General features: G+C 44.4%; 1 protein-coding gene across 1 annotated transcript; it reads left to right on the forward strand.

The window, feature by feature from the left end:
- The first annotated feature begins 1,110 nt into the window (after positions 1-1,110).
- On the forward strand, positions 1,111-14,146 carry MTNR1B (melatonin receptor 1B). The gene is given in 7 exon segments (XM_071221596.1): positions 1,111-1,154; positions 1,186-1,268; positions 1,271-1,369; positions 6,367-6,444; positions 6,529-6,617; positions 13,815-14,073; positions 14,076-14,146. Coding segments are annotated over 7 exon segments (723 nt in total).
- Positions 14,147-24,584: the final 10,438 nt, after the last annotated feature.

Here is a 24,584-nt window from a genome sequence, read left to right on the forward strand (position 1 = left end):
TAGGCTGCTCCGAGTAAGACTGCTCTGGATAGTCTTGCACGGATATTTTAGTGGGTGTGTGTTTTACTTATTTCATATGCATTTCTTTGTTGATCACAGGATGGTTTAACCCTATGAGAAAACTACCAAACAGCTCTCAGCGTGGCTGTACCATTTTGCATTCTGATGAAAGTGATGTGTGAGACTTCCAGGTGCTTCACCTTCTCGCCCAATTTGGGATCATCAGCCTTTTATATTTTAGTAACTCTAGCGATACAAAAAGTGCTTAGCACAGTGCTTGGCATAACCTTAGCCCTCGAAAGAGGTTAGTTATTGTTATTATCAGAGTAAACGCTCAAACATTTTAAATAAAGGGCATCTAAGTTTCTTCTTCCCTATATATGTTCTCTTCTTTCTGTTCCAACCCCTCTAAAACGTATAATAACCCCAAGTATTGGCCTTGCAACTATTTAAGTATTATTAAGTTTAAATAGGTGTTCATAAATTTATCAAAGTATTGTCTCAGCTCTATAAAGAGACATCACCAATGTCTCCCATGATAAACAGCGAGTCCTCAATAAACAGCGCAGGTTCACCTTTCTCCTGTAGCTGCCAATAGTGTAACTTTCTCCCCTACTTTGCTCTGGGATCTGTCCCCTCGCCCTGGGGATTACTTGTCTTTGGAGCTGCACAGCCCTGTGGGGCCTCAAGCTTTGCCCTTCTGACAACGGCAGGTCTGGACCACGAGCTCCTTATTTAGTCCGCAAACCTGAGTATCCCTTCCTGAGCGCGGCTTCTCTGGGGGAAAGTCCGTGGGGGTGGCGGTGCGCTCCAGAACTGAAGTCTGAGCGGGAGGAGACACACGCTGGTCTCCGAGTAGCAGAGCAAGCTGAGGGACCCACTGCTATTGGCAACGCCTGAACCCCAAGTTCTCCTCCAGTTCTCACATTTTTCTATGCTCCCTGCCCAGGCTTGCTTAATTACCTCCTTTAGCTCTCTTCCCATTTGCATCCTCGCTAGCCCACGCCACTTGGGCAGGGGAGGGGACAGCAGGAGTGCACCTCAGTGCACTGCACGCCTTGCGTCAAAAGGCGGGGCATTGCGGTAGCTGGATCACAGCGTGAGTCTAAGATGCCTGAGGGGTCTTTTGCCAACTGCTGCGAGGTGGGCGGGTGGCCTGGTGGGCGGGTGGCCTGGTGGGCGGGTGGCCTTGCGGCCAGGCTGGCCGGGGTGAGCTGCGTGCACCCGCCAGGGGTACCCTCGGCCTCTGTGGGTGGCAACCGTTCTGTCTGCGTGCTTTTCGTCACCACCGTGGTGGACGTCCTGAGCAACCTCTCGGGGCTGCTCACCCTCTCTGAGCTCCGGCACCACAAGCTCCAGAACTATGCAGGTGAGCTCCACGCCCGCTTCTGGTCTCAGGCCGTCTCCTAGCTCTGGCCTTGATCCTGACCCCCCATCCCGCCACCCTGTCCCTCCTCAATCCCGGGTTCCCCTTTTGTTTCTCTGTAACCCAGTCCCCAAGCTTTCTCATGAACTCAAAAGTTAGGGTGAGTTGCTGCCTCCGAGGCCACCCCTCACCCCCATCCGCCTCATGTGTCTCTGAAGCCCGTTTCTTGCAGTTGCTGAGCGCGCACTGGGTGCGTCACTGCCAGCATGAAAGCTTTTCTTGCACACTTTTTTGGGCGGGGAGCGAAAGCTGTAGGAATCCACGAGGCTGGAAAACGTCGCTACTTTGGCGCTCTGGTTTATGCAGGTCCAGATGCGGCCCATCTCTAGCTACAGAAATCTCAGGATCTTTAATAGTTCTCCCTCTCCCCTCAAGCACTGTGGCTTTGCGCAGTAGGTGCTTAGAAGTGTTTGCTGAGACAATGAATGAATGAATGGAAGCACCCTGGTGGGGTTCCTGTCAGGAAGTTATCTCCAGGTCATTTGAAGATCCAATTCCAACCAAGAGAGTGCAAATGCAGGAATGTGCCGGCTCTGCTTGGATTGAGCTAGATTGCTTTGAGATAGCATTTGTTTGTTTGTTTGTTTCCCCTGAGAACAGGGCACTCGTGGGATTAATTAGGGATTAAAATAATGAGTTGGCTAAATTAGTGCTGCAATCCTGAAAATATTTTCTCCCAATGAGTCCATGCTCATTTCTGTTTTCCCATACTCAGGTCTGCAAGGGAACAAAACCAGAGGGAGGGAGGGAGGGGGGTCATTGGAGTGTGCTGACCATTTCTGCTTGGGAAGGAGTTGCATGACCTATTTTTCAATTTGTAATTTCCCAGTTTGGGTCTTAGAGGCAATTTATATATTGGCGTGAATTAAAATGAAAAATAACAGCAGAAAGCCAACTGTAGAGCTTAAACATGCTTTTCTAAGGAGCTGGACCATTCAGAATGGTTCAGAATTTTTAGTAAATGGTTCTATGTTTATATTTCACGTGACCCTGTGACTCTAGGATTTTTATCTAAAGAACACCTGCCCACCCCAACAAAGTGAGCTTCTATCCATAACAAGGGAAACAGCGTTATTAAGAAGTAAGCTTTCTAACTCAGTCACTTCAGTAGTAGTGGCTAGTATTATCTGGAATATTTTCAAGATATTACTGTGTCCTTTGAATAAAAACCTGTGTATTAAGAAAGACCAGCTTATGATTAGAAAGCTGTATTGAATATTGCCGATCATGTCATCTATTTGCAGCAGCCACACATTCATTTCCTGCACTAGAAGAGAGGTGGGGGGAGGCAGGATGGTGCCCCCCAGGTTCTGACACTGACCCCTTCTCTCCCTGACTAATCAGGTGTTGGGAGAAAGCCTGGTGGGCTGTAGCCCCCTGCTCAGTAATTTGGGCTGCCTACTGTAAGAGAGGTGGCTGAGGGTGATGGGGGACTCAAGACTTGGAAAATTTTAGTTTAAGGTAAAAAGTTATAAGACTAGCAAGTAATGTACATGTCAAAGCTTTTGTTTCTGAAACTACAGATAAGGCCCATCCTGGCTCCTGGGAAAACAGCTGACCTCCTGGGGCGCTGCTAAAGATTATGGCCTGGGAACAAGTCGGAGGAGAGACAGATGACTACCCACCCCTGGGAATAGCTAGCTGGGCAAGGCAGGAATGCTGCAGCTTCTTCACCTAATCCTCCCTGAATCTCAAAGCCCTCACCGCACCTTGTTAATTCCCTGTTATAAAAAGTCTGGCCTGGAGAGAGAAGAAGAGATGGTCTGTTAGGGTACGAACCCACCATCTTCTCAGATCGCCAGCCATCTGAATAAAGTGCCCATAAAGATTCAACCGCGGTCATTGCTTATTGGGTTTGGTAGTGACAGGCAGCCCGAACGCCCCGGTGTCTTTTCCGGTTTCAAGGGCAGTCAGTATGTGCTGCTTCATTTTACCAGAAGCGGACAAGTGTCTCTGCCACACTGCTGGCCTTTCCTGTGCTCCCAGCCAGGATCACTCAGACCTGACTTGAGAGCAGAGTAGGAGCAGGTAATGTGCATGTTAATTGCTGGCACATCCTCTGTTCTATCCTTCCTCCCTCCTGTCGAATGTGCTTAGCACCAGAAAAACAAAACACTATATCTAAATGACCTTGTTTCCTGACACACTGGTGACCGCCCTAGTCATGTAATTTTACCAGTTTTTATTTGACTCTTGGCTTTATTAATGATAGTAATGAAAAATCATAGTATTGACTTTAAATAATGTTGGCAGGGTGAGATTTCAAAAAGTGCTTAAAAACTTAAATTTGAGCAGTTAGCACTCATTGCACTATTAATCAGGTCTTCTCCTACCAAAGTGTTTGGATTTTCTTTAAGGAACACTTACTTCAGACCTTTCTGTAATGAAGTCTGGTTCCTTAGCTCTTTGGTATTAAGAAGAGAGGAGTGACAACGAGAATACACTTCCAATAACCAAGGCACACAATCATATTAAGGTTATAGCCCCTTTCTTAGCAGATGTCAGTATCCTGTACTTGCTGGTTACAAACCGGTTTCTCTGTGGGGCAGCCCTGGTCGTTCACAGCCAGGACGCTCCTGACAGCAGGCTGAGTGGCCCGAGTAACTGCTGTTTTTCCTTGGCTGCCCTGTGTGCCGCTTCTGCTGCTGCATGTGCTCAGATGAGCTTTTCAGAGACAGCCTCTTCCTGTAGCCAACACGCCCACGTGTGTGTGCATACACCCAGGGGTCTCCTGTGTTTAAAAGAAAACGAATCTCTTCTTGATTTTATATCTCCTTCTCATTTCCTTCCTTCTTGGCCAGACACCTCAATATGACAGTTTGTGCCCACTGACCACCTCGTTGCCTTCCAGTTCCTCCCCGGTGCTCTGGGGCCTGGCCTCCTCAGACATGCCCCTCTGTCTGTGTGTGACACTGAGGGCCACTCTCCCGGGGCCTTTCATTCCCTTGGTTTACCTGGGGCTAGTTGGGTTCTTTTAATCCTCACCCAAGGATATGTCCATTGATTTTAGAGAGAGAGGACAAGGAGGATGAGAGAGAGAGATGGACATTGATGTGAGAGAGAAACATTGACTGGTTGCCTCCCATACATGCCCTGACTGGGGATAGAACCCGCAACCTTTTGGTGTATTTACAGGTCAATGCTCCAACCAGCTGAGCCACCTGGTCAGGGTGACCTGGTGCTAGTTTTTGGATCTCCTTCTCTTCTTCTTCCCCCAGACACCTGATCCCTGGGAGTTATTCTTTGTTCCTTTGTTACCCAAATCCTCATGATTTTTGCCTAAGAGTATTTCTCAAATTTCCCTCTCCTTGGCTTTTCTACTCTTACTGCAATTTACACCTTTATTATCTCTTGAGCAAACTGTGTCTGTTGTCCCCAGATGGCTCTCCCTGCTCCCTTGTCCAGTGGCTGTTCCCCCTCATCCACAGACCCAGGCTCAGCTCCAGAGCAGTGGGCTGCTGCCACTGCCACTCCCACTCGGCCGTGCTCTCTGACGCACTACCTTCCTCTTGGGATGCAACTTGCCTCTTTTCTGCTCATGACTATCTCCTTCAAACCCCTTCCTCAGGTTCCCTAAGGGGGTGTTAATATTTCCAATATTAACCCCATGGAAGGTAAAATTACCGTTTCTCTCCTCCAGCTTCCATGCCTTCCGTGCCCTCCTGTTGAGGCCCTCACCTCACTGTTTTGTGGTTAGTGATTTTCTCTCCCCACTGGAATGTGAACTCATTGAAAGCTGAGACTTTTATTCCATTTCTGTCCAGAGCCAGGTACATAGTAAACCCTGAATGCAGGTATGTTGAAACAAATAGAAAATGGATAAGATACCGGGAAAGCAGCGGGACCAACGGAATTTAATTTTGCTTCAGGAAGTGGGGTAGGCCTGTAACAGTACTCAGGACTGCTCATGAAATTAGCACGGTTCTCATGGACCTGGACTGCCTTCAGCACTAACAGCTCAAGGCACACCTCATTCTTGTTCTTGAAGGCTGACGGGCACCTTCTGCAGGAAGGGGTGCCTGCTCCCTAATTGCTGCTGTGTGGCCGGCAGGCTCCAGCTACACCATCGTTCCCTAAAACTGTGTCCCACTGACCCCTTAGAGAATTGGCCCTTTAAGATGCTCATAAATTTTGAGCTTGCTGCCATTACCTGCGCTAACTAGATAGTCAGCCACACAGAAGAACGCTGAGAGAAAGGTGTCCTTACTGTAATGTCAAGATAATCTCCCTTAGCAGAGGACAAAGCCCAACAGCATCAGTTATTTGTGGTCCATAGACACAGTGACCCCAACTTCTCAGGCAGCAGCCAGGATCCTTGGTCAGACAATGGATTCTTTCTTGTTTTTATTTTTAAATTAATTAATTTATTGGTTGATTTGAGGGAGAGAGAAATATCAATTTGTTGTTCACTTATTTATGCATTCATTGGTTGATTCTTGGATGTGCCCTGACTGAGGATTGAACCCACAACCTTGTCATATTAGGGCAATGCTCTAACCAAATGAGCTAACTGGCCAGGGCCTAACAATGGATTCTTAATGCTACAACTGGGTTAAAGAGGCAACCAGGAAGGTGATCTTAGTGAGTGCACACATGGCCATTTCTAGGACACTTTGGTGATTTTTAAGGAGGAAAGATATAAAAAAATTTGGACTTGACCAGTGTGGCCCAGTTGGTTAGGCATCATACTGCAAAGTGAAAGTTCGCCAGTTCGATTCCCAGTCAGGACACAAGCCTGAGTTCAGGTTCAGTCCCTGGTGAAGGCACGTGTGCAACAATTGATGTTTCTCTCCCTCTCTTTCTCCCACACTTCCCATGTCTCTAAAAAGTAAATAAATAAAATCTTTTAAAAAGTGGCAATAGATTTACTGAGGAAACCATGGAGGACTTGGTTGCTGAACACACAGGTCTTCGTCTACTCCATTTACGCTGTCCTGCAGGTGCCCAGCGATGCCATCTCTTCTTTGGGACAGGTGAGTGTGCTGTAGGCTTCCCGATGGGAGTGTTCACCCTGGCAGGTATCTCTTTTAAAAAAAATTATATTTTATTGATCATGCTATGACAGTTATCCTGATTTTCCCCCCTTGCCCCTCTCCACTCAGCATTCTCCACCCCTGAGGCAGTCCCCCAACCATTGTTCATGACCATGGGTCATGCATCTAAGTTTTTTGGCTACTGCATTTCCTATACAGTACATTACATCCCCATGGCTATTCTGTAACTACTATCTGTAACCATTTGTACATCTTAATCCCCTCACGACTTCAGCAATTCTCCCACACCCCTTCCCATCTGGCAACCATCAGAGCGCTGTCTGTATCTATGATTCTGTCTCTATTCTTCTTGTTTGCTTGGTTTGCTTTTTAGATTCAATTTTTTATAGATATGTATTTTTGCCACTTTATTGTTCAGAGTTTTGATCTTCTTTTCTTAAATAAGTTCCTTAACCTCATATTTCAGTTCTGAATACCTTATTATCTCTTCACCAAGCAAAAATGAACACATTTTAAATCCTATAGTTACATCTTTAGCCAAATAGTTGTGAAAGCTCATAATTCTCTTTAATTCTTATATGTAGCTCTCAGTAGCCCGGGGATATGAAGTCTTGCATCTTTGATTGTTTTTTGTTTTTCTCTCCAGAAAGTTAGGTTCTGTATTTAGCGTGGTATATTGCAAAACTCAGAAGATACTGACACTGCTTTTAAGTCTTACCATTTTAAATATTTATTGCTGAAAGAGTAAAAGGTAAAAGTTGGAGAGTAAAGTCCGAAGCCTCAGTTCTTAAAGAGTTCATGTTCTAGAGGCAACACCATCTTTCTTCATCATCCTCACCTCACCACTACCTGCTCCCAGCTTATCTCACTGGCATCCTAGTCCAACACTCCGAACCTCTTTCTTATTCTTCCTATGCAACTAATAGTAATATAAAAACAACAATCGTAAATAATAGCTAAAATAACTAGTGCTTACTATATGCCAGATATAAGTCTCTCTCATATAAAAGAAAGAGGGAGGGAAAATCCCAAACAATCCCTGAACAATCCCCAATCAAAGGACATACCTTCTAAGTTTACTCCATTTCTGTCCTTCCCTTGAAGGCAAAGAGCATCCTACAGCACAAACGTTTATTTTCCAACATTCAACAGAATTTGCCCTTCCTCCTATCACTGTTGATCTCCTAACTGCCAAGCTAACCAGGTATTTTTCTGTTCTTTCTCACTTTTGGAGATATCCAAGAAACTCAATACTATTGCCCTTAGTCCACTTGACATCTCTTTTTGCTGGTTTCCTCCCGTTTCTCTTTTTTGTTCTTTCTCACTTTTTCTCTGTGTGGCTATAAACAATTCACATTATCTGAGAGTTGGATTTTCGATCTATAAAATGGAAATTATGTTATCAATATTAAGGGATTCTGGTGAGAAACTGTTGAGTTGATTTATGTAAATACACATTATGAACTTTAAGAGGCTATACCAAATTGTTGTTTGATGTTATTAAGTATAATTAAGGTAATAAAATGCTGCCATAAGTGTCGCCAAGTGATCTCCTTTGATGATTATGGCTGCATGTTTTGTAATGAACATGGTTATTTTTTAAATGAATGTTTATGTTCTTATATATTTTCTTCTTTCAAGTGGTTGAAAATTCCTGATCTGATTTTTGTTTACGTTATTAGCTTGCGTAGTGATTCTTTTCTCCTTTAATTAAAGTGACATTAGATTTCAACGGAGCCTTTATACAATTCATCCACAACTTCTAGGATTTTTTAAATTATATTTTATTGAGTATGCTATTACACTTCTCCCAATTTCCCCACTTTGTCCCCCTCCACCCGCACCCCCCATTATTCAGGCAATCTCCACACCATTGTTCATATCCATGTGTCATGCCTATAAGTTCTTTGGCTACTCCATTTCCTTTTCAGAATCTTATATCCCCCTGGCTATTCTGTAACCACCTCTTTGTATTTCTCTATCACCTCACCTCTTCACCCATTCCCCAACACCCCGTCCATCCTGGCAACCATCAAAGTGCTCTCTGTGCCCATGATTCTGTCTCTGTTCTTCTTGTTTGCTTCACTTGTTTCTTAGATTCAATTGTTGATAGATATGTATTTCTGCCATTTTATTGTTCATAGTTTTGATCTTCTTTTTCTTAAATAGGTCCCTTTAACATTTCATATAATAAGGGCTTGGTGATGATGAACTCCTTTTAGTTTTTTCCTGTCTGGGAAGCTCTTTATCTGCCCTTCAATTCTTAATGATAGCTTTGCTGGGTAGAGCAATCTTGACTGTAGGTCCCTGCTTTTCTTGACTTTGAATATTTCTTGCCACTCCCTTCTAGCCTGCAAAGTTTCTTTTGGGAAATCAGCTGACAGTCTTATGGGAATTCTTTTGTAGGTAACTGAGTGCATTTCTCTTGCTGCTTCTAAGATTCTCTCTTTATCTTTAATCTTTGACATTTTAATTATGATGTATCTTGGAGTGGGCCTCTTTGCATCCATCTTGCTTGGGACTCTGTGCTTCCTGGACTTGCATGTCTATTTCCTTCACCAAATTAGGGAAGTTTTCTTTCATTATTTTTTCAAATAGATTTCCAAATTCTTGCTCTTTTGCTTCTTCTGGCACCCCTATGATGCCAATGTTGGAACACTTCAATTTGTCCCATAGGCTGCTAACACTGTCCTTGTCTTTTTGTCCACTGGGTGCACAGGCTCTGGGGTTTCCTGCTTGGTGCAAGCCAAGGTCTGCCCCCACTTGTGTTTTGCCCGAGGCCACCCTTCCTGGGCTATAAAGCAATCTGAGATGGTTTCTACTTGTGTTGGGCTTGGACATTCTCAGGTGAAGCAAAGCTGGGAATCTTGGTTGGCTGCTGCTAGTGCCGCACCTGGGGCCACTTAGCAAGTGGTATAGGGGCTGGGGCTAACTGATTCTGGCTGTTGCTTGTTTGTGAGGCTTTAGGAAGTTGTGAAGCATGAGCCAAGACCAGTCATTTGTATAGAAAAGTCTCTGTTAACAGCTTGGGTGTGCTTGTAATTTGGGTGGTATAGCCTCAGGGGATCTCCATGGAGGGACAGACTTGGTTAGCCAGGATGCTGGAGTCTCAGATATGGCACCCACCTACAGGCTCTGTGACTGTATGGGTAGAGGGTTCAGAAAAGGCACAATGGCCTTTCTGTCTGGGAAAAAGCTGTCCTTCAGCTCTCACCTTGATTCCAGACCCTTCACTTCCTCCCTGTATGCCACTGGTGCCTTTCAAGCTGCTACCCTGGTGCTGGAGCTCCGAGGGAGTGAGTCTGAGTAGGTGAGTCCATGTGTGGGTTCTTTAGGAGGAACTGCTTGGGATTCCAGAAGTTTCTTCCACTGACTCAGTCCCTACTCGTTTTTGCAGCCAGAAGTTATGGGGACTTATCTTCCTGGTACTGAAACCCTGGGCTGGGGCACCTATTGTGGGACTGGGACTCCTTGATCCTGAGATATCCCTTCCTAATTTTCACACAGGACACGTGTGTGTGTCTGCATCTCCACCCCTCCTACCAGTCTACATGGTTGTGGTTTCTTTAATTCCATTTTTGTCAGACTTCCATTCAACTCAAGTTCTGAGTGATGGTTGTTTTACAATTTAGTTGTAATTTTGATGTGGTTGTGCGAGGAGGCAAGCCATGTTTATCTATGCTGCCATCTTGACCAGAAGTCTAGGATTTTCATAAATAATGTGATTTTACAGGAAAGCAATCCTTGCTCTCAAAGAATTTGGGAATTGAATTAGGAGCTTACATTAATATAAAAGATTTGTTTTAGTATGTGCAAGGAAATCAAGTTTTTAATAAATGATCTGTTCACAATGATTTCAAATGCCTATCCCTAGAAAATAATAAAAGTATCTCACATTCATTTGGAGATTATTATAATTCCTTATGCCTTCTCCCATACAAGATCCTATTTGAGAGATCCTATTTCTGGGATGAAGGCAGCCTCTTGCAGGGTCTTGGTAATTTTGTACAGTTTCTTGATTGTCTTGTCCCAACAGTCCTGTCCCCCAACACTGCCCCCAGCCCCATGCCACTGTTCCCGCCATGGTTTTCTCCCAGCTCTCACCACACTGATGGGCCACTGTTGCTGTGTCTGCTCCCCAGCAGCATGTGTCATCTCAGTGGAAGTGCCCATGTCTTTCATCCCTCACTGCCTTCCCCAAGCAGGGTAGGGGCTCAACAAATGCATTACATGCTTGAATAGATAGAAGATAGAAAAAAGACCTCAGGGCACAGGAAGTCTAATCCTGTTAGAAGTAATAGACCATCTGTTGACTTTGCTGTCAAAATCCTCACTTCACCATGTTTTTATTTAAGTGTGTCCTCTGTGGGATCCTGAGCCTTGTAAGGAGGTGGAGTATTTTGTCTAGCTCACTGCTCTCTCTGAGCTCCTGCAGAGGCAGAGCCCCAGTACTTAGTAGACACTTAGCAATATTTGTTGAGTAAATTACTCAATGAGTAAATTAGTCGATTGTACATTGCCTATTTTAGCTCAGTGATGAGGGACAATTTAAGTTCAGAAAACTTCTCACGGGCATACAAGGTGGCCACAGGGAAGAGAGCAAGGGATTAGAGGTAGCTTTGTCTTCCAGAATTCTACCATCTGATGAAGACTAGGTAGCTCAACACTTGTTGGCTCTTTCCCAGATTACCAGGTTCTCATTAGGAAATAGATTTCCCAGAAAGAAGGAGAGAAGAGGCAAGGAGGGAAGGAGGGAGGGGATTGTGATGGCTGGTATGTGAAGGGCTGTGATTTGTGTATGAACATGGAATAGAATTACATTTAGTGACCAACTCTCTGTTGTCTGTCTCTAACACGCCCTGCCTGATGGAGGAAAGTGGAAATAAGGTACACCAGGATTCGTGATGTGAATATTCATTAGAAGCCTGTGCACAAGGTGATGAGCAGTGCTATGTGCATCCTGGTTGATTTCTCACCTGTCTGGGGAAGAAACGGATAGACAACTGCATCTTTCCTTGACTGTCATCCAGATAGGACCTGGGTTCTTACACATGGGAGAAAAATGAGAGTTTTATTTGCCTAATTTTGAATGGTGTCAAAGAAAGGCAGAAGATTGTATGACTCTACAGCAGGAACTGGTTGATTTCAGCCTTTCAAGAACAGCCAGAGTAATAGGGGAGATTAATTGAATCACTTTGCACGTGGAGTTGAATGTGTTCTCCCACTATTTACCAGCTGTTTGCCAGCCTCAGGGGCATTATCAGGGGATGAGCCACATTAAAATGACAGAGCTTGACTGGCTTTGCTGGGAAAACAGCTGGCCAACCTGCCACCGGCTCTGGCAGCTCTTGACTTCCTCCCCACATGCAAGTGCCAAAAGCTTGTTTGCCGCTTAGCCGGCCTGGTAGACACCAACATTCCTTTGCTGGAAGGAAGTGGTTTTTCCTCATAGAAACAGCCATGTGGAATGTGTGTGAGGAGGAAAAGGAGGCCTTCAAAAGACAAGGAGGAACCCATGAAGGAATCATCACAATGAAGTTCAATAACTTGCCTGACCAAATTCACAGGGCCAGAAAGTGGCTGAACTGAGGTCACTCCAAATCTCAGCATCACCTTCAAATGTCAAAAGGACATTTAAAATTCAGCTGAAAACAAGAACTTCGAGAGAGCAAGTCCCTCACTCTGGGGACCAAATGAGGTCTGAGCAGGGGAATCAGAGGCAGAAGCCTACCAGTGGAGACAACGAACAAAGCTGGGAATTAAGCGGAGAAGGAGGAGACCCCTCTACACCTCAAGCAATTCCTCAGATGTGCATTTCTTGCCTTGCAGTGCCAACCAGGAAGAACATGAGGGGGCTTTATCTCATTAAATAAATAGGTTCCCCGAAAGAGTTGACTGGAAGGAATCAGGCAGGTCAGTCTGAGGCCAGAGTATCCTTTACCCTCAACCTCTGTTTGAATGTCTCGAGAGACAGGGAGGCTCACCCTACAAACCCTCTAATTGTCTAAGTGATCTCTTTTGATTCAGTTACCTCCTGTCTCCTTTGGGCCCTAACCCAGCTCTAGACTTAGAAGTCGTTAGGTCCTGAGAACTTCCAGGGAGCTAACAAACTTCTACTCTGTTGGTTCTGAGTGGGGTTGACCCCAAACCTCTGAGGCCAAAATAGACACTTCAGGAAAGCTGCCTGTGGGTCTCCCAGTTCCCAAGGACATGAAGCAGATCCCATAGAGGCTCCCTTGAGGTGGGGTGAGAATGTGTGTCAGGCCAGGGGAGGGCTGAAGACAGCCCTTTCTCTACATTGTGGGGTCAAACTGGAAGTCTGGAGTCTACCTCACCTAAAGGTCTGACCCAGGGGAACTCGCAGCTGGGTGGCTCTGAGCCTCCTTTTACCTGAACCCCCAGGTAAAAGCCAGAGTACAACCTGAAGCCAGACTACAACCTGGCCTCTCTGATTACTGTGCCTTAGGGGCTCTATCCATCTGCCTGACCCTTGGGCCCCCAGGCTGGTCACTTCAGCCTCTGGATGCAGAACAGATGCATGCTGGCAGTGGATTATCAGCATCCTTGCCTCTTGGGAGAGTCCCTCCTGGGAATCCATTTCATCTGCCCTCTGTGTCAGCCACTCTAAGGCTGGCAGCTGCCACTTTACTGTGTGGCAAGTGGCCAGCAGACTTGAAGTACTGTGTCCAGCATCCACTGTGTCCTTGAGGGCCTCTGCTGGTAGGAAGGTATCTTTTGGACAGACAGTAGGAGCTCAGAAAGTACAGCACCTGGTGAATAAAACAAATGGTGTTAGCAGTGGAGCTGCTCACGCATTGAACTTCATGTTGCCCAAACTTTCAGGTTTTCCGTGCTTTATTCATGAGTCAGTGTTGGTTTCAGAATGCAGACACTTTGGATTAAGTCCTATCTCCTCCCTAGGATGCTGGCCTAGAACATGCCTAAAGCATATTAATTGATGGTTGTGTGGTTTTTTTGAGGTCTTCTGGAGGGCTGAGCTTGGTGATGCTGGAGAATGTTCTTTTCAGAGGAAGCAGGCCATTCAGGAAGCTGGGGAGTGTGCAGGCGAAGCCTGGAGGCCCGCAGAGGCTGTGAGATGGGAGCACCCACAGCACCCCCTCATTCCACAGGGCTGGACTTTGAGCCACCATGCCACGTGTCTGCCCACGTGGCAACATGGCTGCATTCAGGTCCCAGGCAAGAGTGTGTGTTTGTAGTGCACTTTTGGTATGTGTGCATGTACAGTGTGATGTGTACAATACAGGCCACACGTTGTGTGATGTGGTGGCATGTACAGTGTACATGTGCTGGTGTGTGTGGGGATGTGTGTGCATGTATGTATGTATAGGGAAGGTCAGGTAGAGAGAGGGTAGATAGCTTGCCCTCTGCACCAGCCTCAGCCCCTGCGCATCTGGGTACTGATGCTCCAGGCCGGTAGGAAGGCCAAGTCAGACAGCAGGCTGCGACTAAGGCCCAGCATCATCCAGAGCTGTCTAACCATGTTCCTGGTGTTTGTGATCTTCACCATCTGCCGGGCCCCGCTGAATGGCATCAGCCTTGCTATGACCATCATCCCAGGAGAAATAGCTCCTCAGGTGCCAAAAGGGCTCTTTGTCAAGAGCTACTTCCTGGCTTACTTCAACAGCTGCCTGCATGCATCACCTATGGACTTCTGAACCAGAACTTCTTCAGGGAGTTGGCAAGCCATCCACACTCTCCCCACTGACCTTCCCTACACACACCTACACGCAGTCCCCCCCACCGTCATATGTACATTGTACATGCTACCACATCACACTGTGTGTCATCTGTATACACGTACACACCACACTGCACACATACACATACTGCAGTGGCGCACATGTGCACACTCTTCAGGTGCTCAGAACACAAAGTCTGCCTGGTTCCTTTCCTGATTCTACCAGGTTCAAGTTCTGTGCCTTGAGGCAAGCCCCCAAACCTCTGCATTTTTAAGTTACTCACCTTAAAATGCGGGATCATGCCAGTGTTTTGTAGGATTTGCTGAGATAATTCAAATGAAGAGCTGAGGACAAGGCCTGACACATGGCTAACACTCAGTAATTATTAGTTTTTATTGTTATTCTAAGCACATAAAATGAAAGCTAACCTCGAAGGAAAAAAGAAATCACACACACACACACACATACACACACACACAGGAATGCAAGAAAAGAGAAAGGGAAAGATGTGTGTGGAAATGGACAAGGGCAGCTCCATGAAAATGTCTTTCTTCTGGCTAGTTTATGGGCTTCCCATCTATAGACATCCCAGGTCTTCATTTAGCACCAACAGATTTATCTGTCTTCTTCAAATCCACAAATACTAACCAAGGGCCAGGTCCAGCAGGAGCAACAAAAACCACATTGTCTGCCCTCTGGGAGCCCATAGTGTGTTAAGAAATCATATCAACTAACATGTATCAGATGTTGGCTTTGTATCAGGCACTGGGTAAACATTATTTCATTTAATCCCAATAAAATTATTTGAGAAGATATTATTATCCCTATTTTTGGTAAGAAACTGAAACTCAAAGTGAAGTGATTTGCCAGTTTACAGAGCTGTTGAATTCAAAGCTAGATGTGGAGCCCAAGTCTGTCCCATAGCAGCACCCACTTTGGCCACCTTCCCCCTCTACTCACACCTGAGACAGTGTGGCAGCAACACGGTGGTGCAGGGTGAGTATCCCAAATGTATAGGTGCCTGGAAGCTCCAAAGAGAGGGAGAAGGTACCTGAGCCAGCAGCTGCTTCCAGAAGGAAGAGCCCAGGTGTTGATTCTCCCACTCTGCTGATCCTCTCGCTTCCCTTGTAACGTGAGGAATCAGGCCAGGTGCTATGTGCAGTTATCTTGTTACCTGGGAGCTTGTTAAATATCTGCAAAACCTCTGGGCTCCCTGAGGGGGGTTTCCATTGTGGAAACTCTGGGGAAGGCCCTAGGAATCTGATTCAGCCCCTGGAGATTATAATCAGATCTGATGAGCACTCCCAGAGCATCAGTGCCATTTCTTTTCTGGTAGGAAAGTGTAAGCTTGGAGATCAACAAGCCAACCGACATGCTCTTGGACCAGGTCAAAATGTGCACGATGGGTGACCTTACCCTGAAGCAAGGTCAACCGAGGGCCTGGTGAAATAAAGCAGTCTGCCACTGACTGTCAGGTGGCCAGGGTGCACAGCCAAATGACAGGCTAGGGATGAGAGAGGGATGGTGGTGCTGATTTGCCACATGCCAGGTCAGCTGCCACACTCGGACTGTTTCATGGACTGCCACCCCTGTGTCAGCACTGTGCACCGGGTTTGGCAGGGAGAGGGGAGTGCAGGCAGGAGTCACACATGGTTTCTGCCATCCATTATGAGGTCATGTGTGACTGCTGAAAATAGTGTCTGTATTGTGCAAAGCCCCATTGTGCAAATGTTGCAGAGTGTACATACTCGTTTGACAGGCACACCGACACTGGTAGCAATTTAGATTACCTCCAAGCAAGAGTTATTTTTTCCCTTCTAAATATCCTCACCTTTGCTTCCTCATTCAGTCAGACTATCTCTGAGGGGCTCTTGCTTTCCAGGAAGCCTCTAATCAGAAGTAGTTGCTCTTTAATTGCTACAGTAGCATCACATTTTTCTAATTGCCCATGGAAGTTAAAAAATAGAAACGTATTAATGTTTGACCAAGTTGCAGTTTCCAAATCAGGTTCTTTAACACCATTGCCCCCCAGACTGAGCCTGCACACTGCTGTGGATGATGGATGCTTTCTAAGGGAGGCTTTCCTTAGGCAGGGAAATTCATCTTGATGTAGGACAGGAACATTCTCTGCCCTTATGTTTCTTTTCTTTTCTTGGTATAGATTGCAAAGCACGTTATTTTCTTCTTCATCCTGCAAAGAGAAGGATGAAATCCACTCCTGGAATGGCACAGCCACTAGGTGTGTGTTGAGAGAGGCACTACACATACCCAGCATCACTCACAAGAACAAAGCTCCCCGCACCCCACCCCCAGGAGATGAAAGCAGGTGGGACCTACACAGTGTCTGCAAAGATGCCCGCAGGGGAAAGCTTTCAGAGAGAAGTGTAGAGTTACAGCCTGCAGTGAGCCCTACAGCCTTGCAAAACAGTTGCCTTTTCTCCTCAGCTGCAATAGCAGGTTTAAGTAGGATAAGCAAACACTTTGGAAATGAAAGAGGAAACTGTTCATGACCATGTAAATACAATAGGCACAAGGCAGACCGTCCTGTGTACAGTGGGACCTGTGGTTTCCCCAGGCTTAAAGAAAATATACTGATACAAAAGAAAGCTGCAATAAAACTTTGAGATGACAGACCTGACAGAACCAGAAACAGTTAATGTTAGTTTTTGGCTATGTGAAGTCAAACACAAGAAAAAAAAATGGAAGAATTCAACCCATCAACAGTTTAAGCTGAAATACTTTTCTAAATGCCTTACCCCAAACCCCACCCTCAGAAGGCAAAGTAATCGTGTCTGTAGAGAGCTCAGATGACCCAGAGAAAGCACTCCTCAGTGTTAGCCAAGGTGGAGGGGCACTAGGAGAGGGGAGAATGGCGTCAGTAGCAGTGTTAGCCGTAGCAGAATTGCTGTGCTCGGGAGGAGAGCTGTGAGTGGAAGGTTCTTCCTGGGGCCATGGCTGGTCTACATGAGCAACCTGGTCACTTGAGGAAGAAGCAGCAATGTAACGATGCGGCAGATTGTTAAGGAATCAAGATGGGGTTGCTGCATCCCTTTGAAACTTGGATTTGCAGATTCAGCCTCCAAGACAGCATGATACCGAGGTCAAACAGATCTGAAGTTAAATGCTGACCTGTCACTTACTAGCAAGGAGAACCTAGCTTCCTTGTGAAAATTCTTTGAGCATCCAGGCCCCTTTTCTGTGAAATGTGGGGGATAACAGCGACCTCTTGTGGTCACAGAGAGGATTGAACAATTGTGTGTAGTCAAGTGCCTGGCACCAGGCCTGGCAAAAAGTAGTTGTTCCATCCCTAGAACTTCATCTGTAACAAAGGAGAAACTGGTAGGCAAGACCTAGGGAAAACTCATGTGCCTTGTTCCACACTTTTTTGAAACCAGGTTTTTGTTTGTTTTTAGTACGCTGAGCACACAGCTTAGAAAGCCACTTTTAAAGATTACGAAATCTAAAGCACACTAAGCCTTAAGGATCACACCTGGATTTCTATTTGAATCTTTATCACAGAGGTCGGTAGAGTGTGTCTGTATAAGTCACACCCTTCTTCTTAACTTGGGGGCCACCCTCGCATCGCACCCACAGTGCCCTCCTCCCAGGTCTGCAGACCTCTGGGCGAGATACGAAGGCACCACAGGTGTTCATGGACACACAGGACGTGCAGGGGTCGGAGCAAGTGGGAAGGGCCAGGACCTCACAGGAGGCTAACTTGTCAGTGTTCAAGAGCTGTGTGATCGGGGTGGGAGGCAGTGACAGGGCCCGAGTTACATGTTGGCAACGGTAACCTGAGAGCAGCATGTAGAGTGGAGGGAAAGGAGAGAGACCAGAGGGTGGGGGACCACTTGGAAGACTTTAATTCTGGGAAAAATGCGTAGAAAACTTCACCTGGATGGTAGCAATGTGAAGACAAAGCAGGTGACCAAAGCAGCAACACTGCAGTGATAGAGTCTACAGATTTCAAATAGTACAGGGGGCCGTTCCACCTGGCAAGGGGAATATAGCCCAGGCCCTACTCGGAAAGGCCTGTGGGGAGTGAGGTGCGGCCCACAGGACCCAACCCACAGATAGGTTCTCCCATGGGGAATCAAGCCTGCATTGTACCTAGGATGCTATGAGGCTTGCTTTTGCTAAAACTCCCTCACCCTGAATTGAGGCAGCAAGTGCTTACTGCATATCTTTAAAGCAACTTCCTAAAATCTGAGCCTAAACCTCTCCCAAGTATGGAGTGTAACCAGTTCAACCACGTTTCTGTTTAATTTGCAAATACCCTTCTTCTTTGATGTAATTAGCAACATTCTCTCCTTTGTTTTCTATAAAAGGTAATCACCTACAGCAAGCCTTGCATAGTAAATGAGGACCATCCTCAATGTAATGTACCCAGAAAAACAATAAAAGCCAGTCCAGGCAGGGGTCATGGCCCCCTCTCTCACTCAGAGAGCAGCCATGCTGTCCATTTTCTCCACAGGACTTCTGTGGTCTGTGTGAATTTGTTGGTCGAAGCCACAACACACGGACCCCACGGGCTGGAGTTCCCATCAAAATCGGTTTTTACAACTTATTTATTTATTCTGCTACCTGGCGGTTGTGGCTTAGAACAGCCCACCCTTCAGGCTCCTTCTCCTATTATCTTCTAACTCATTCTAAGCACTAACCTGCAAATCGGAACTACCTGCAACCTCATACCTTACCTATGAAACAGAGAACCGAGACCGCCTGTGTCAACAAAACTTCATCATTTGTTTTGTGAAAAAAAAATTTGTCCTGAAAGATAAGGGTTTATACTAATATATAATTTCACTGTGTGTTTTAGGAAACCTTATAAACTGACTGGTTCAGGCAGAGTTTATCTCAGCAAACAGCTCTGCTACATGAACAATAGGTTTTCTTCACATGGACAAGTGGCTCCTTAGCAGACAATGGTTTACTTCTCAAGGTGTGCTAATCTTAAACAATCATGTCACAGAACTCACCCAGTCCCATCTACTTACCCAGTAGAGCTCCCCTTCAACAACTTAAATCTAGACCCTCAAACCTTACAAACACCCTCCCTGACTCCCCCTTTCTGGGATACTACTAAGACTGTTAATGTGGTCTTCTCCCTTACAAACGGGCCTAATAAATGTAGCTTGGTTTGACCAAGAGGCTTTCTGGGGATCTCTGCAGAGCTGACAAGCATCAGGTCAAACCTGACAACTTGAGATCCACAACCACACATGGTTCTTCCGCTGGAGGAACCTCGCACCCACACTCAGAGACCATGATCCTGTGCGGTCGCCTGTTGTCCTCACTCTGTGAGGACACTCCCTTCTCTGAACAGTGCCCCCGCCCCCACACACACTCACTTGCTCACTCTTGGTGTTTCCTTTGCCTCATGTTAGAGCTGTGCACGGATCTGTGTTATTGCTGTTTGCAGTGCCACCTACATGCACGTAACTGGGGAAAAACAAGCTTCTTCCAAAGGTGGATTTAAAGATTCCCAAAGCATTTAAGGGGAACAAGTCAAAGGAAATGTAAAATCCTTGGGTTTTTCCCCTTAACAGAAAATTCTAAGAGTAAAATCTGTTATAATTTAGAATTGTGTTTGGCTTTACAAAATTGACTTCTTCCAGCTCTTTTCCAAGTGCTTGATGATTATTTTTTTAGTTTCTTTGTTTTTTTACACACACAGGAAATCCACACAGAAAAGTACATCAGCCTAAGTATCCTGGAATTGCCCTTCCTTTTGTTACAGCTCCCTTCATTCTCTCTCTCGGTTTTTGTACATTTGGTTTGGTATTTTGAGATAGTCATCTACTTCCTTCTCTCATATAAATCCTACTAGAAGCATGTCCCAAGCACTGTGCTGGGTGTTTTATGCGTGTTTCATGGGGATCCTGTGGGGTTGGAGCTCAGGTTTGAATGTGCTGCTGAGGAAAAACAGGCGACAGCACCCCACCTCCATCTAGACACAGCCCGATTTTGCACAGGTACCCTGTTTCTAACCAAAGCTTAGGCATAAGCAGCCAAAGATTGCTGGATTGCTGGAGTTGTCATGAAGGAAGCAGGGTAGCATTGAGGGGATGACAGAAACCTTGAGAGAAAGGTCAGCAAATATGAGTAAAATGAGTGAGGCACCTTGGGACAGACTCAGCAAGAATGCCTGAGTGCCGATGAGAGGGCAGAGAGGAGCTGATCCTGGATCTTCTTGGTTTCACCACAGCTACAGGCTGTGGATGTCTTAAGACTTGAGCAAGGTTACATAAGTGCAAACAAGCATGCTCAAAGCTCTTTACCTTGTCACATTTTACTTTACTCTCACAGTTTGCCCTCTCTACTCACCCTCCAGCCTGTCCTCCTCTATGCTGTCACCATAACAACCATATCCTATGACAAGCGGCAGAGCCTTTATCTGGAAAGGTAGAAGAAGTGAATCTGCCCAATGCCTCTCCATTTGATTTAGCCTCCGATTTCAGTACCTTGAGATGGATGACACCGCCTGTGAATCACTGGAAACTTTATTCCATGTGTTAGGATAAGATCAGGAGTGGTTCTCTGACCCTCCCCAAATATTAACCAATCAACTTGACATGAAATGAAGTATAAATTTGGGTGAAGACAAAGGTGCAAATTTCTAAGACAAAAGGAAATGCACATGTTCTTTTTCAGTTCACAAGGAAATGCAGTGGGTTACATCCTGGTGGAATAGTGGGGAAGACCTATTTTCCAAACATATTAGCTTCCAGACCTCTGCTGCTTAAGTGGGGAACACGTGTCCAGCCATACAGTGGGAGCCTCCTTCAAGAGTACTTGAGGAGAGCTGCTTGCCTCATCGGTTGTTCCTATCCCAAAGCCAGCCATTGTTCTGAACCGGGTAGACCTGAAGTCATGGTTTAGACCTCAAAAAGATGGATGTCCCCTCTCAAAGTTTCAGTCAGGGAGATTAGGGTGGGTGGAATTTATAACGTAGCCTAGGATTAAGTTTCTTTTATTTTAATGACTCAGAAAAATCTTCCTAAGACTTTATTTGTAGGCAACTTTTGTTGCCCAGTTTTCTGTTTACGTATATACTCTGTTGCTTGCTTTACACAGTTACCAATAAAAATCTCTTAATTACTTTTTCTCTTTAAATAATGGATCATTCTTAATGAAGCTTGAAGAAAAACAATATGGCTACTGAACCTATCACACGCTCTATGAGCCCCTCTCTCTCATCATCTCTCTATGAGTACATCATGTCACAATAGCCTGGTTGTTACAACCCCATACAGGTCTCTGTGGCCCTAATACCACTTTCCTCTGATCTCTTTCCCATACTCCAACCAAAGTCATTTTTCCAAAATGTAAAAATGATAGTTTCATCTTCCTATGAAAATCATCCTTGCATCTCTTCACGTTTGTGAAGTTCAAAAGCCCTTTATGATTCTTTTATTTTCTTTGCTTGTCTCTCCAACTCCCATCAACAGCTGCTACATCTAGCTTTTTCTCTATCCTCCGGCTCCTGGAAGCCCTCGCTGTTACCTCAGGGCTCCCGGCTGGCTGTGGCCTGTGCCTCTGTCCATACGGGCTCTGCTGGATGGCCTGTGTGCCTTGTTTCACCTCGTGAGCTTGTATTCATCCTGTGGGACTCAGCTCTGTATCTTCCCCTCCTCCCTGAGCTCACGTATCCCCACTTTGGGTTGCTACTCTATCTTATCCTTATCTTTATGATGCCTTTTTACCCCAAAGATTGTTGGCATTTTTTGTGTCCCCTGATGAGACTATAAATTGTTTAGCAGCAAGGTCTGTTTCTTAATTATTTTTGTTCTTTCTGTGCTTAATATGGTGTATGTAATGTATAGGAAGTGTGCAATAAATCTAAACTGAACAAATGAATGAACAGACAATTCTCGAGGATCTTTAGACAGGCTACAGGGAATGGAATCTGAAGAGTTAAGATTTTAAATTGTCCTGAAGTTTCAGACTCACATAGTCGCTTTTTCATCCACTCTATTGAAGCTAATATAGATCCAAAGGACCCATGTTAAAGAAAGTCCCTGGATGTCCTCTTCTAAAATTTTTCACAGAACACCAAAGTTGTATTCAGTGGTGTCATACAAATATAAATTAAGGTCAACTATTCTGTTCATATAGCATGTGCCATTTAATCCTAGTCTCACCTAAAGCACGCTGCAGTGATGTATAAGCAGATCGGTAGGTAGAACAGAAACAAGTCCAAGAACAGAAACAAATTCCATATATATACATGTATGGAGTTTAGTACACAAAAACTGTCATCACAAATCAGTGACAAAAGAACAGAGTATTTAATAAACTGCACTTGGCTCTCTTCATGTTGGAGGAAGTGGAGTAAGAGCCCTTACTCATACCATACAAAGTATGAATTGAAGAACTAAACATATAAAACAAAGCTATGAAAGTACTAGAGAAAATAAAGGAGAACATTTTTATAATTTGGGTGCATGGAAGACCTTTCCAAATCCAGAAACTTTAAAGGAAATGATTGACAGATTTGACTACTTAAAAACTTAAAACACTACTTGGCAAAATAGTTTATGAATAAAGTTTTAAAAGCAAATAACAGATGGAGAGAAAATATTTGTAATATATTTCAAAAAGTAATATCTAAATTATGATTTATAAAAAACTTACAGTATAAAAATGTTTTTAAAATGGTCAAATAAACATAATGCATAGGGGAGAAATAAAAATGATTAGCAAGCCTTTGAAAATATACTCAACTGAACACCAAGAAATGCCAATTTATGTAATATCATTTTTCATTCACCAGATTGGGAAACTGGCAAAAGATGGAAGATACTCAGTGTTAGCAAGGACATGGGAAGTGTCATTCACTATTGTAGAGAAATGCAAATTTTAATAAAATAGGTTTTTAGTGGTCATCAAAATTTTATATGTCTATATCTAGCAATTTAACTTGTGGAAATACCTGCTTTGCATTTTTTAATATACCTTTTTGTTTAAAAATCTATATTGTCTGATATGAGTATTGCTATGCCTTCTTTCTTTTTGTTTCTATTTGCATGGAATATCTTTGCCCACCCCTTCACTTTCTGTCTGTGTCTTTCCATTTGAAGTGCGTCTTTTGTGAGCAGCACTTACATGGGTCATGCTTTTCAGTTCATTCAGCCACCCAATTCTTTTTACTGGAGCATTTAATTCACTTACATTTAAAGTATTATTGGCAGTATGTACTTGGGGCCGTGTTGTTCATTGTCTTTTGGTTGTTTTTATAGTTCTCTGTTCCTTCTCTTGATCTCATCCCTTGCAGTTTGCTGTTTTGCTTCAGTGGATTTTTGTTGGTGATGGTGGTGTTGTTCCTTTATCTTTTTCTTTGAATATCTTTTGTAGGTTTCTGGTTTGTGGTTACCATGAGGCTTATGTGTATCATTTTATATCTGTAACAGTCTATTTTAAGCTGATAGGTATTTAAGTTTGAATATATTCCATAAAGACTGAGTTTCACTCCCCCCTCCATGTTTTGTTGTTAATGTCATATTTTAGATATTTTGTGTTCTATATCTCCAAACCAGTTATTATGCTTTGACTTGAGTTTAATACTTTTTTCTTTGACCTTTTAAATACCTGATTTGCTTTATTTCTTAAATATTTGGCTTTACCTATGAGATTTTTTTCCTTTCTCATATTTTCTTATTTCTGGTTATGGCTATTTCTTTTCTGCTTAAAAAAGACCTTTTCACATTCCTAGCAAAGCTGGTTTAATGGTGATGAACTTCTTTAGTTTTTGTTTGTCTGGAAAACACTATCTCTCCTTAAATTCTGTATGATAACCTTGCTGGTTAAATCATCCTAGATGGTAGGTTCCTTTCTGTCAGCACTTTAAAGATGTCCTGCCACTTCCTTCTGGACTGTAAAGTTGCAACTGAGAAATTAGCTGATAGCCTTATGGGGTTTCCATTGAATGTAACTCATTTTCCTCTTGTTCCTTTCAAAATTATACCTTTATTTTTAAATTTTTCCACTTTAATTATAATATGTCTTGCTGTGGGTTTCCTTGGGTTCATCTTGTTTGGGACTCTCTGTGCTTCTTGGACCTTGTTGTCTGTTTCCTTCATAGGATTGAGAAAGTTTTTAGCCATTATTTTTTCAAAAATACTTTCTGCCCCTTTCTCTCTCTCTTCTCTTCCTGGAATCCCTATTGTGTGAATGTTTGAGTGCTTGATGTCATCCCAGAGGTCCCATAAACTATTCTCACTTAAATTTTTTTTTGTCCTTTTGCTATCCTGGTTGGTTGATTTCCACTGGTCTGTACTCCAGGTGGTTGATCTGTTCTGTATTACCTAGTCTGTTGTTGATTCCTTCTAATATACAGGTTCTGGCAGAAGTAATGCCTGCTGAGTGTGGTTGGTAGGATAATAATGTATGTGTAATAGTTTATTATTTTAATTTGAACATTTCACCTAAAATGTCATCTGATATACTTTAGTGTGATATTGT

Source organism: Desmodus rotundus, chromosome 5 (assembly GCF_022682495.2).
Source record: "Desmodus rotundus isolate HL8 chromosome 5, HLdesRot8A.1, whole genome shotgun sequence".
In the NCBI taxonomy this organism is placed as follows: Eukaryota; Metazoa; Chordata; class Mammalia; order Chiroptera; family Phyllostomidae; genus Desmodus; species Desmodus rotundus.